General features: G+C 54.4%; 2 protein-coding genes across 2 annotated transcripts in view; both read right to left on the reverse strand.

Annotated features, from left to right (window-relative positions):
- Positions 1-13,598, reverse strand: part of LOC120390226 (myeloid cell surface antigen CD33-like) — an 83,260-nt gene that overhangs the window by 31,866 nt on the left and 37,796 nt on the right. The gene's annotated exons all lie outside the window — the stretch shown is intronic.
- Positions 5,639-13,598, reverse strand: part of LOC120390224 (sialic acid-binding Ig-like lectin 10) — a 112,035-nt gene continuing 104,075 nt past the window's right edge. The window contains exons 8-14 of the mRNA XM_039512682.1: positions 9,306-9,569; positions 8,996-9,061; positions 8,601-8,867; positions 8,213-8,518; positions 8,002-8,095; positions 7,619-7,742; positions 5,639-6,804 (exon numbers count right to left, since the gene is read on the reverse strand). Coding sequence (XP_039368616.1) covers positions 6,613-6,804; positions 7,619-7,742; positions 8,002-8,095; positions 8,213-8,518; positions 8,601-8,867; positions 8,996-9,061; positions 9,306-9,569 — 1,313 coding nt within the window. The 3' untranslated portion in view covers positions 5,639-6,612. The remainder of the gene's footprint in view (positions 6,805-7,618; positions 7,743-8,001; positions 8,096-8,212; positions 8,519-8,600; positions 8,868-8,995; positions 9,062-9,305; positions 9,570-13,598) is intronic.

Consider the following 13,598-nt stretch of genomic DNA (forward strand, 5'->3'; position numbering starts at 1 on the left):
GTCTGCAATATCCAGTCATGCCAAGAAAGGTTCGCATTTGAGATATAGTAACGGGCCTAGGTATTTTTAAAATAGCTGTAATACAAAATTCTGACAGATGACGAAACCCAGATGAAATATCGTGACCTAGGTAGCGCACTCTAGATTGGCACAACTGAAGCTTTTCCCGAGAGGCCTTGTGACCCTTTAAAGCAAGAGCAGGCAACAGAACCACAGTATCAGTTTTACAAGAATCAAAAGGAAGGAGACGCAAGCAAACGATCATCCACCTATTGGATAAGCACAGATTTTCCTGAAAAGACCACATCATTCAAATCCTTTTTTAGGATCTGAGAAAAGAAGGAAGGTGATTCTGTACACCCTTGGGGTAAGCGAGTCCAGGCATATTGGCGTCCCTTATAGGTAAAGGCAAACAAATACTGGCTATCGGGGTGAATAGGAACAGAAGAGAAAGTAAAATAAGTAGCTGTGGAGGGAATACAAGATAAAATAGTTGCTGGGCTTGGAACAATAGGAAAAGATGGCAGCACAACAGCATTAAGCGCACGGAGATCCTGAACAAAGCAAAAAATGTTCTTCCCTGGTTTCCTTACAGGGGAAATAGGAGTATTACAAGAGCTAATCACAGGAACAATAATATCTTGCTGCAATAAAGAATCTATTACTGGGGCTCTACCTTTCTCTGCATTGGGGCGCAGTGGGTACTGTGGTACCCTTGGAAGGGTCAACCAGGATTTTAACAGGCTCCGCAGTCTGAATCTGCCCCACTTCGCTAGCATGCTGAGACCAAAGGCAAGCAGGCACCTTGCGATAACAAATGAGCAAGGTCATTGCCAAGACCTGTGTTTACTTGAACTGGCTGCTGAGTTTGGGGACTGGCCAGTACCAGATTCGTATTCTCATTAGGAACGTCTAAGAATGCGCCATCTGGTGTACAATAGATAGTACAACATCATTTACATCATAAATCTCTTCCTAATAGATTAACAGAAGTTGGACTAAGCAAAAATGCATGTCGGTCCATAATAGGTCCCACAGAAATAGAGAAAGGTTTGGTAACAGGATGGGGAACAGATTGATTGAGGATGTTTACGACCCTTTTACACCTCCTTTCAGCAAATAGCGTCAGCTAGTCTCAAAGAGATGATGCCACATACTTTAATTGCTTCTGGTAAGGTGATCAGATCAGTCAGTGGCTCAGGTGGGGAGGAGAGGGGGAATGTCATAGGTTTCACCCCCACTCTGGACTTTAGAGTACAGATATGAGGACCTGCATGAGAAGCCCTAAGCTTAATTACCATCTTAGATCTGGTTTTGCTGCCACCATCCAGATGTCTGAGTCATCTGGAAAACTCTGTCTTCCCCCGCAAAACCTTCCCCTCCCTGGGTAGCCTTGAGAGACTCCTCCACCAATTCCCTGGTGAACACCGATCCAAACCCTTGGATCTTAAAACAAGGAAGAATTACTCCTTCTCCCTCTTTTCCCCCCCACCAATCCCTGGTGAGTCCAGATCCAGTCCCCTTGGATCTAAAAAAACCAGGAAAAAAAATCAATCAGGTTCTTAAAAAGGAGGCTTTTAATTAAAGAAAAGAAAAGTAAAAGAAAAAAACCTCTGGGAGACAGCATACAAGCTGATCTCACAGACAACAGATTTAAAACACAGGATGTTCTCCTGGGCAAAAACCTTCGTACACACAAGAATACCCAAATTTGATTATTCCCCTAATTGCACAAAGACAAAGTCACAAAAGAAAATAAACATAAACCTATTTATTCCTTTCTAAAACTTACTACTCTGATAAGAGGCTGGTTCCTTGATCTTTTCCACTCCGGCTAAAACTGAAACTGACTCTAAACAAAGGAAACTTCCCTCCTTCCTTTTGAAACATCTTGTTCCCCCATTGGTTCCTCTGGTCAGGTGTCAGCTAGGTTAGGTGAACTTCTTAACCCTTTGCAGGTGAAAGAGGCATTAACCCTTAACTATCTGTTTATGACAGGGAGGAAAGATGCGGTTACACAATCCTAGACCCAGGCAGTCTTTTTGCCGGTTATGCCATGCAGAGAGACAGCCCACCTTGGGTCGGATTTTTTACCAATCCACTAAGATGCAGTCACTGAGCTTGCGTTAGAGACATCCCCAGTCACGAGGTTTTGGCTTTGCAGGGAGCTTTGGGCATTTTTGGATGACCTTTATTTACACTGGTTGGCACACATACACACACACACACACCTCCCAAGGCCTCTATTTCTTTATACCATGATGCATTGTTTTGTTGTTTTTTTTAACCTGAGGGCGTTACCACAAACCCTCTGTCCAGACTGAACACACCTGTGTTCTTCTGTGAGGGCGTTACCACAACCCCTCAACTCAATAGCTCTGACCTAAGCCACACATTGGCTTACCCTGGGGCAACAACACATTTCCCAGCCCCGCGTATGCATACAACTAACCTTACATGGGGCAACCAATTCCCCAACACCACTCTGAGTCTGATCCTGTTGCATAAACAAAAGTTCACATGGCGTGAGCCCAAGGGGACAAACAGCCCCAGGGTCAGTCCTCCTCTGACCCCAATAGAGATTTCAAAAGGTCTCTTACCTCTGAGTTGGCCTGGGGTTTGAAGGGGAACGGTCCGTAGTAGCAGTCACTGCCTCAGCCGGGTATAGCTATCCGAGTCACGGCACCAATTATTGTGGAAGAAACAAAACTCCACTCTCAGGTTGGAAGCAACGAAATCAGAGACAGCTTTATTCAAGCAATTGCAGGGGAAGAATACAACTGGCAGAGAGCATCTCTGCCTCAGTTTCTCCAAAGTACAAGCAAAATCACACAAGCATTTATACCTCTTTGTGACATGCATGAAATTAAAAACATCTACATTTTATTTAGACTATTTGCTATCTACTCCAGTATTTTCTCACTTTCTCTTCTCAAAAACATCGTTATCTCAAGGCTAGGTCACACTGGCTGTTCTGCTGTTTTCTGCTCACTTCTGAACCCTGCTTCTACAGGTCTCGCGATATTAAGCTAAGACTTAGCTCAAAAGTTGTTCTGTCTCTGACACTTAAATGGCTGCACTTAAACCCTCTCTTTCTTTCCCTGCTTCCACACTGGGTACATGGAATCTGGGGGACGAGTGGGTAACCAAACAATTGATAAGCCAAACTGTGAGATTTCAACAACAAATTAGTGAATGAATTGGCAGTTGCCACAGGGTGGAGAACAGCAGTAGAGGTAAACTTCTAGTTAACTCGTTGGCCAGGGGACCTGGTGACATGGGTGGGGGATGGCGTCAGACGATTAACATGGGGTGGAGTGTGTGTAGGTATTCAAAATGCTCAGTTAATAATGTTAATCCATATTATGAGAGATGCTTGGTCAGAACAATGGCCTTCGGTGTTAAATCGGGAGGCTAGCCCATATTTATCCACAATTGCAAAAACAGACCCATCTACCCGGAAAATAACATCCCTGACCTGTGGGGAGAGTTCTTGTGTAATTGTTATTATGATACCATGTAAAGGAAATGCAAATAAGATGGCCCCCTTAAACCCTATGGGAGTAACTAGGGAAGGGGGAGTGCATTGGGAGCCACTGGGAAATAGGTGTGGGGGAGTGGAATGGGGTAAATTGGACAGTCATCACATTAAGCAGTTGTATATCCAGAGGACTATGGATATGCCCCTCTCCTATGACTCTGGAGGAGCAGGATCAATGGCCTATTGCAAAGGGGGGCATTTAGGGGTAGTGTATATGGAGTATTATGTTGGCAATGGATGCAATCCTGCAATATAACACTAGGAGGCAAAATCCTTCCAGTATACAACCAAATTATGAACTTCTGTACACTGTCTCCTGGACTATGGTGCACCAATGAATCAGTGGACTTAATCGTTGTAAACAATCGAACCAGCACCTACTACCCCAGGCCATACCAAGCAGTTGAATTGGTTTGGACAATACCAGAGTTCACTGTGGATATTCAATGGGCACACAATACGGACAAAAGTACACAAAAATTACAAGAGCAACCTGCTGCAGGCGCCAACAGTTGGACACACTTACAATACACGACAGGATGGCGCTGACAGAATTTTAACCCTGTCAAAGGAGGAGAAGCAGGGTTCTTGGTGGCGGCTGGGATGTTGGACCATACTGCAGTGGTCAGGACTCTCGGTGTTGCTGCGGATGATCATAGCGGCTGGTGTATTGTTAGCTGTATTTGTGTTACGTTGCATATGGAAACGATCAAGGGGGGGCACAACCCCCTCAAGAACAGCCACTAATTATAACCAATATAGTAAGCCCTCCCCCCTCTAGTGTACTAGACAGCCCAGACCCAGCCTTCTGAGGCCCTCTATAATAGGAAGTCTGGAGCACTAGTTGGAATGGGTGTTGTATGTCCGTACCAGAGAAAGTGCTGGGCATTGTACTGCACAAGGGGCAGTGGGACAGATGGAGCATCGACACCTTCCACCTTGATGCTTGGCCCTATCAGGAAATGTGTCGCCATATGTCCTGTGCTTTTCCAGGGATACCTGGGCAGGAGGATCCCAAAAGAAAAAAAAAGGGGGGGGGAGTGTTAGGATATAGATATTCAGGCCTGTCTGTAAAGGCCTTTACTTTAAGAATTTAGGTATATGTTTAACATTTAGCTAGTTACAGGGGTATAAAAGAAAGAATCAAAATCACAGTCTGCCTTTGTCAGGGCCTTCTCTCACTGGGACAGTCTGAGGCCTGGTTCTTAGGCTAAGGCCTCTGGCTAAGCAGCAGGGGCAGCCATAAGCTGGGAAGTGAACGGTCACATCCTCACATCCCAAACCCGTCACACTGAAATAAGGAGCTATTGGGCTGTTAGGAAGACGATCTGGTCCAGATAGTGCCCATCACCTCCAGATACAGATGGTTAAAGAAAACTTAGCTTGACAGCATCCTGTCTGGCAAGAAATCACTTCTCAGTGGTTGTGGGTGTGAAACCCTCATTTCTGTCTGTTTCATCTTTATAGCCCCCACTTTTCTACTGTTAATCTGCCGGGTTCTCTAATTGCTTCTGGCTGCTGTATAATTAATTTTGCTAGGTGTAAGTGAATTAGGACAGTGGGATATAATTGGTTAGAGAATTATGTGACAGTATGTTAGGATTGGTTAGATAGATTTCAGTAAAATGATTGGTTAAGGTGTAGCTGAGAAGGACCAGAAAGTGGAAGGGTGAAGGAAGAAGACCTCTAACATCTTGGTGCCGTGACTCGGATACATCACATTGGAAAAAGTGAGTGGCAGCCTGTAAGTCCCCCTCCCCAACAGGCGGTATAGTTGCTTGGAGGGGGTCTGGCGAACTCTCGTGAGGGTAGTTGCAGGTCTGGCAAGCTGGGGTAATGGAAGCCGATCTCCTCCACCACATTAACAGGCCCCGGGGGTCCGGAGAGTAGGTACTCGCTGAGGGGGACCACGGCAGAGACAGGCCAACTCAGAGGTGCGGTCCCAGGAGGCGGTGCGGGCAGAGGGCCTAACCCCAGAGAGAGAGAGTGCAACTGTCCGGGGGGGGGAGGGGCTGTCACACGTAACCAAGCCCAAATGAGTCCTGTGAGTCCAGACACAGCGAGAGACTGGCCGTGCCCGAGCTGAGATCAGGGCCCTGTCATGCTGGGTGCTGCCAAGCCACAGCGAGGAGACAGGCCCTGTCCCAGCTAGAATTGGGGCCGTGTTATGCCCGGCCCTGCCCAGAAACCAGCTGCGATCGGGGCCTTCCCAGAGGAAAGGCAGAAGTGAAAACTGATTCTTTACTGGACGCAAATCAGTCATAGTTGTTAGTGGCCGTTTGTTAAAAAAGTAGCCGTGACAAAAAATGACCCATGAAAATCTATTTCAAGTAACAGCTTGTAAAGAGGGACCTTTACAGTCGGATGCTTTTGGCTTGGGAGTGAACACGTTACCTTCAATAGAACATTGTCACTTTTTAATAACAATCACGTGGCACTGATGGACCTCGACAGAGACCAGGGCCCCGTTGTGCCAGGCGCTGCCCAGACACAGCGAGAGACCGTCCCTGCCCCTAAGAGTTTATCACATGACTAGCCCAGGGCACCATTATCCCCATTTTCAAGGTGAGGAAACTGAGGCTAGACAGTTGCCGCAACTGGCCCAGCCTCACCTACAGCAGATTCAGTGGAGCAGGGACTAGAATCCAGGAAGCCTGAGTACCAGGTCAGCACCTTAGAGACAAGCCCCTCCCTCCGCTCCTGCCAGCTACTGCCCCTGAGTGTGACCATCCTGCCCATTTGTGAAGCGAGTGGGTGAGGGCTCAGACAGGGTAGAAGAGAGACTCTCTGGGGCTGGGGGGTGAGAGGCTCTTTCCCCCAGGGGGGTTTGGGAGGGGGCAGGCTTTGGGACCCGGCTGCAGGGGACTCTGGGATACCTCCCCTCAATGCAGCGCTCCAGCATCTCCAAGGCCTAGTTGACTCTGCCCTGAGTCCAGGCCAGAGCAGGGATTTGCACCCAGGTCTCCCACGTCACGGGTCCAGCCCTGGGCCAACCCCTTCCCCCCTCACTATGATCGCCCCTGCACTGGATGGGCCAGATACACCCAGTCTGGGCCCATGGCATGAGGGGGCTATATCAGCCGGACCTCAGAATATTCCATGGCAGGGTCCTCCGGAGGCTCCCCCCCTTTGCACTGCAGCTTGGAGAATTTGACGGAGGCGTAGTGCAGCTCGTCTGGCTTCCCCAGGCCCAGCGGGGCCTGTGCTGCTGCAGTCCCGTCCTGGACGCCTTTGGTCTGGCGGGCAGCTGGAGTCTTGTGATCCTGAGTGAGAAGCAAGGCAGAGACACCAGGCAGAGACTTGCATCCACCCTGCTGAGCTGATTGCATAGGCTGCCCCAGGCCTCGTTTCCCCCACATGCCCTGCAAATGCATTTCCAGCATCGGGCGTGCACTAGAAAGAGGTGTGGGACTGGGTGTGTTTCACACTCGCTGCACCCTGAGCCGATCTCATGCCAGCACCAGCTCGGTTAATGCATTCACTGCCTCAGCTGCACAGGCCACACATTAGCAAGATGCATGGAGTTGTGCGCATTTTCTGCACTGTGCATGCATGATTTCATCCCATGCATCTCATGGTTGCATAGACTATTCTGATGCATTCTTTGCATTTTCTGCAGGGTGCATGTATTTGGAACAGACATGGTGCACCCTGCATGCATCATCTGAGCATATGCATCTAATACCATAGAAGGCAGCCGCATACATGCATTTCTTGCCCAGCTGGTGCATTCGGGAGACCCCCAGGGGTTGGCAGCATTCAAGCCCCAATTTAGTCTCGTGTACTTTGTGTTCGCACGCGAGTGCATTCACTGCATGTCCTCCCCTCTGAGCGAGGCCTGAGGGATGAGGTGCATTTTCTGCATGCAGGAGTCGATCCCATGCAGTTCGGGGAGCCCAGGCTGGTGGCAGGGGTGCATTTTGGGCATGGGTGGTGGGTCGGGATCCGCAGTGAAAGCCTGGCTTATATTCATGCTTTGGTTAAGGGGGTGGGAAGGAGAAGAAGTGGAGGGGGCAGAGAAGGGGTGGGGTGGGAAGGGCAGGTGCGCTTGGTTGCCTGCTCCCCCAAGGTACATACCATGGGGATGGTGGTGACATTCATGTAGATCAGGCTGGTATCATCTGCTGTGTGCTCATCCTGGCTCCTGTTAGCCATTTCCCCAGCCTCAGCACTAGGGGGTGCCAGATCCTGGCCCCACAGCCTGTGGGGAAATGGATCAGGACAGATGCATGAGACTTGGGGGGGTCGGGAATAGAATAGCCCCATGGGGAGAGAGAAAGTGGGGACACGAGGGGGGAGGTTAGAGCACAGGAGACTGGAATAGGCCAGGGAGAGGGGCTGGGGGAGAGGCAACTCACTTGGGGGGGGGAGGGCTGGAATAACCCAGAGGACATGGCAGGGGATCTCAGCAGGTTCTTGGAGGGGCAGGTGGGGGTAAGGACAGGAGGCATTAGACTCACTTGATCACGCAGAGCCTGAGAAGGAAGAAGCCGACGGCGACCCCCAGCCCACAGGCCACCCCCATGCCCAGCAGCTTGCCAGGCTCCTCCGCACCTGCAAAAAAAACCACAGAGCACGGGGCACGGCTGGGAGAGAACCCAGGAGCCCTGGCTCCCAGCCCCTGAATCCCCTCCCCAACCTGGACAGAACCCAGGAGTCCAAGTGTCTCACCTCTCTGCGGGGGGCTGAGTTCAAAGTGCAGGGCGGCGTAGCTCCCATGGCGGTTGGAGCCGAGGCAGAAGATCTCAGGGGCCCTGTCCTCGCTCCCCATCCAGCTCAGGGTGCTAACAGCCTCGTCCCCCTGGGCCCACGAGCTGACCTGCAGGGCCTCCCATGAGCCATTTCCAGCCAGGGACACCCCGTCCACCTGCCACTGGAGCTGGGGTGGGGGCTGGGAGTGCATGGAGCAGCTGCAGCTGACGCTGGCCCCCTGGCGCTGGCAGGACGAGTTCAGCCTGGTCCCCGGACGGGGGCTGTCTGCAGAGAGCAAGAGATTCCGACTGTTGTCACTGAGAGAGAAACCCAGCGGCAGAGAGTCCCACAGGTTAACCCCACTCACACTCAACCTGCAGCTGGAACGTCCCCTGGGCAGAGCTCTCCTCTCTCTGGGCCCAGCACCTGTACAGCCCCCCGTCCTCGGCCATCACGTTGGGCAGCTCCAGCTGCAGCTGATTCTCCCCCATGGGGCGGGTACCCTCAACAGCTCGGCCCCCCTTCACCCAGCCCACTGCAGCGCGGGGGCTGCTGGCGACGGAGCAGAGGAACCGCAGGGAGTCGCCCTCCCGGGCTGTGAGCTGTGACCCGTTCGCCACCAGGGTGCTGGGATCTGGGAATAGAAATAACATGGAACAACTCGCACCCTGAGCCAGCCAGTCCCTGCCCGGGGCCGGATCGGAGCCAGCGCACCCTAGAGAGGAAAGGCCCCGTGCCCCACTCCCCACCCCCTAGCGATACCTTGGAATAGCTGGGGGTCGCTCCTGTTAGCTCTGGAGACGGTGATTTGCAGAGTCTTCTCTAGAGCTGAAATACCCACGGCAGCATATTAGATTGGAGAGAGCCCCCCACTGACCCCCTGATCCACAGCCTAGCACCCCCCACTACCCTCTGCCTCCCCTGCAGCCCAGCAACCCGCCATGGATCCCCTGCCCACCCTCTGCAGCCCAGTGTCCCCTGCTGAGCCCTCAACTCCGCCCCCTGCAGCACAACACCCTCCACTGAACCCCTGTCCTGATCCTTGCGGCATGGCCCCCCCCCAGAGCCTTACTCTGCACGTGCACACGCAGGGCCCGGCTGGCCGACCCGTAGGAATTCTTGGCCCAGCACCGATACTCCCCAGCGTCCCCTGGGCTGAGATTCGGCAGCTCCAGGCGCCCGGCCCCTCCCTGGCTGGGGCTCAGGGACCTGTTCATCCTGAGCCAGCTCAGAGTGGCCTCGGGTCTGCTCCCAGCCTCACAGCTCAGACTCAGGGAGTCGCCCTCCTGGGTCTCCAGAGACACAACGTCGCCCTCGGCTCCCAATGGGGCCGGCCCTGGAAGAGACGAGCAGGCAGGTTAGGCCCCCCTGCCGGAGATCCCCTCCAAAGGAGTCGAGATGCAGCCACCTCCGGAGTGGTGCCTTTCCATGGCAGCAGGTCTCCGTCGCAGAGATCGGTCCCTAAGCCACCTCCTCCACACTGCCCAGTGCCCCCTTAATGCCACTCCAGGGTCTGAAGACAGAGGGAACCAGGCCTGCTCCCCCCCCCACCCTCTCTACAGCCCTGAGGCTGCCTCGGGCTCTCCCCTCCGGGCACGGACCAGCCTGGCCCGGCTGAGCTTGGCACCTGTCCCTGAGCGCAGGCAGAGCGTGACTGGGAGGCGCTCGCTGATTCCCGGGGCTCACAGCGCGGCCTCTCACCGGGGCGTCCATTCCTGGTCAGGGTCCCGGTGATGCTGGGGGGCCCGGGCGGGTCTGTAACAGAAACCAGACGGGGGGGGGGATCAGGGGGACTGGATGGCACAGGGGGTGGGGGGTGCTAGTGGTCACTAAGCCTAGACACGTCCCCTCACTGTGAGCTCAGCTGGGGGACGGGAAAGTCCCTGACGTGACACAAGACCCGTGGGGGGCGGGGAAGGGAAGCAACAGACCCGACTGAGCCCCACCCAAGAGGCACCCGACGGAACCCAGGGGCCGGGTAAGGGTCACGCTGGGGAACCAGAACCCGTGGGAAATGGAAACCCAAGGGACCAAAACCGGAGGGTCAAAACTCGTCCTAATTGGCAGAGTCACTAACGAGGGGCCGGGCTGCTTCAGCCTGGGTACTGGAGCGAGCGTCACCATTTCAGTGCCACTGTCTGCCGGGTGCCTGGGCATTCAGCGTCCTGCTCCCCAAACGTGCCCTCCCCAAGGCAGGACAGAGCCAGGGGTCTAAATATCCCCACTCCCACCCCCAGCCCAGACCCAGCCACCACCAGGGACATCAGACACCCCCGTCATAGGTCCTTTGCCTTCTCCCCTAGGTTCATCTCTCCCCAGCCCTCTCCTTTTGCCCCTGGGGCTTGGCCGGCCAGGCCTGGGTATCACCCAGAGGTGTGGCTAGAAGCAACACCCAGAACAGCCAGACGCTGATACTGGCTGGCCAGGCCTGATAGGATCCGTCCACGCTGCCCTCAAAGCCCCACGGTGCCAAGGCTCAGAGCCTGGGTCCGTTGGGTCGGGCTGTGGGTCTCTGATTGCAGCCCGGACACGGGGACGGTTTCCTCCTAAATCCCCCTCCGGCTGAAGGGAACAAGGGCCGTCCTTATACTGAGGCCTGATTTGATCCCTCGCCTCGCAAAGGCGGCTGCTGATTTTCCCTCTGCCCTGGATCTGCAGCGCGAGGGTCACAGGCCATTTAACGGGGGTTTGCCCTGGGGCAGGGCGGGCCGAGGTCTCTGGGCACCGAGCCTGGAGCGTGTTTAGTGCCGGACAGTGACTGGGTCCCGTTAACCCTCTGCCCCATATAGAGCATCCACCGATCCCGGCAGGAAGGGGAGGGGGGAGGAGACGTGGTGGGACAGCCTGGGGAGATCTCAGGGGGAACTGAGGTGGCTGGTGTAAGGGGAAATCCCAGCAAGGGGGGACTGGAATGGGGGGGTGGATCCCAGCACAGGAGGATTCTGGGGGCAGGGCAGGTCGGGGGTAGAGAGGATCCCAGAAGAGAAGGACCAGGGGTGAGGATGGGAGGGGAGCCATAGCCAAGGGGGGCAGGAAGGGGTGAAGATCCCAAGGGAGAAGGGGCTGCACGGTGTGGGGTGAAGGGGCCTGGAGTAGAATTGGCTGAGGGTGGCTGGTGGGGGGTGGGATCCCAGCACAGGGCTGAGTTGGGGGAGGGGCTGGAGGGCAGGGCTGGGGAGCCCGGGGGGGGATCCCAGAGGGGGCTGGGGGCCGGTGTGGAGGGGATGGGGGGGGTCACTCACAGCTGACATGGAGCCGGACGGTTCTGTTGGTGGAAGGTCCCTGTGGTGGCCTGTAGGTGACATTGCAGACGAGCTCTTTGCCGTGGTTCCCCGGACCAGGCATGAAGCTGAGCGCGGAGCTGTGGGCCCAGGTGCCGTTCGCCAGCTGGGCTGAGACGTCCCGGGCTGTGTCGCTGAACGACCCCATCCACGTGACTCGGGGAGGGGGCCCGTAGCAGCGCCCAGGGGCCGTGCAGGTCACAGTCACCAGCTCCCCGGCCAGCAGCGTCCCTGGCAGCCCCCGCACCGGCGAGATCTGGATCTCTGGCTCCTCTCTCAGCCCTGAGACATGGGGAGATGGGAGAGAATCACTTGGGGACATGGGGTCTTTCCCCTCTAGGGGCACGGCCCTAATCTGGCCCCAGGGCGGGACTGGATGGCTCAGGGGGGCTGCTGAGTGGTGTCATAAATATAGAGGGATCTCTGTGTGCAGTAGCATCAAATCCCTCTTCAGCAGCTGTACTAAATCGCCTTCCCTGTAAGGGATTCATCAGCTCAGATAATCTAGTTGGTTCCTTACCAGAAGGACCAATGAGGAAAGAAGAAACTTTCAAATATGGGGGAAGGGGGGAGGATTTGTTTGTTGCTCTCTTTGTTTTTCCCTCTCTGGATGGAGGGAGAGACCAGCAGGTACAACAGCTCCTGAAACTATACCTGGAACAATAGATGTTAAACCACAGAAATTGTAAGTAGGCAAGGAAAGGCGCTAGGTTATCTTTTGTTTTAGCTTGTGAATTTTCCTATGCTACAGATGTAGTTTGATTCCTGTTTTTGTAACTGTGAAGCTGAGCCACAGGGGAATCATCTGTGTTTTACTTCTTTTGTTAACCCTGTGAAGTTACCTTCCAAACTGATTTTGCAGGTGTGATTCTATTTCTCTCTCTCTATATATAAAATTCTTCTTTTAAGAACCTGATTGATTTTCAGTGTCCTGAAGACAAAGAGTCTGGTCTGTGCTCACATTGCTAACCAATTGGTTGGTACATTATTCTCAAGCCTTCACAGGAAAGGGGGTGAAGGGGCTTGGGGAGATATTCTCGGGGGACAGGGATTCCAAGTGACCCTTCCCTCGATTTTTCTATAAATCAATAGAAAAAGGTGGTGAAAGCAATAGCGTCCAAGGGCAAGGGAAGGAATTTCTGGCCTGGGGCAGATTCATCCTAAGCTAGTGGAATATAAGCTTAGGGGGTCTTTCCTGCAGGTCCCCATATCTGTACCCCAGAGTTCAGATTGGGGGGGGAACCCTCACAAGCGGTGACTGCGGCTGCTCTTACCTGGCACGGAGATTGTGAGCGGAGGGTCAGAGCCATCGGAATTGGAGTGGTAAGTGCGTTCTAACAGGCCTTTCTCGATGTAAAAGAAATATCTCCCAACATCCGTCCGTCGGGTATCACTGATTTGCAGGGAGCAGTCGCCGTGCGCTGGATCCCCTGTCAGCCGGAACCGGCCCTGCGTCTCCTGCGACAGATTCAGGCTGGTGCGACTGCTGGCCATGGGAGGATCCTGGCCCCCAGTAGCAGGCTCCTTGTACCAGTGTCCGTATAGCTCAGCTGAGGGATTGTCGGTGTCGTACGAGGCTGGGTACATGAAGGTGCAGGGGACGAGAACGCAGAGACCCTCCTGCACAGACACCGACTGCGGCACCGTCAGGGTAAATCCCGGTGGCTGGGACAGGGACCCTGCAGGGGACAGGGAGGGATCGAAGTGGGGCCCATAGAGAGCAGAGACCCACCCTGAGCTGCACCCCCTAGCTCTGCCAGTGCCCCTCACTCCCGACCTGCAGCCCCCTGTGAGCCCAGCCCTGGGTCCTTGACCAATTCTCACTCTGTTTAGTTTCCAGTCTTTCCTCCATCGAGCCCCCTGCCCCCAGTCCCTGTCACTCAGCGCCCCCTAGCACCACACTGGGGCACTGGGCTCCCCTCCCCCTCCGGCCAGTCTCCCTTCCAAGTCCTGGGACAGACCTGGCCCCGCTTAGCGCAGGTTCTGCCCTTCCCCCTGCCCTGGGGCTGCAGGTGCTGCTTACTTACCCCTCCAGAGCAGGGCGAGGATCAGGACCCGCAGCGTGGCAGGACCTCCGGGTATCC

This window comes from Mauremys reevesii, linkage group 24 (genome assembly GCF_016161935.1).
Source record: "Mauremys reevesii isolate NIE-2019 linkage group 24, ASM1616193v1, whole genome shotgun sequence".
Lineage (NCBI taxonomy): Eukaryota > Metazoa > Chordata > Testudines > Geoemydidae > Mauremys > Mauremys reevesii.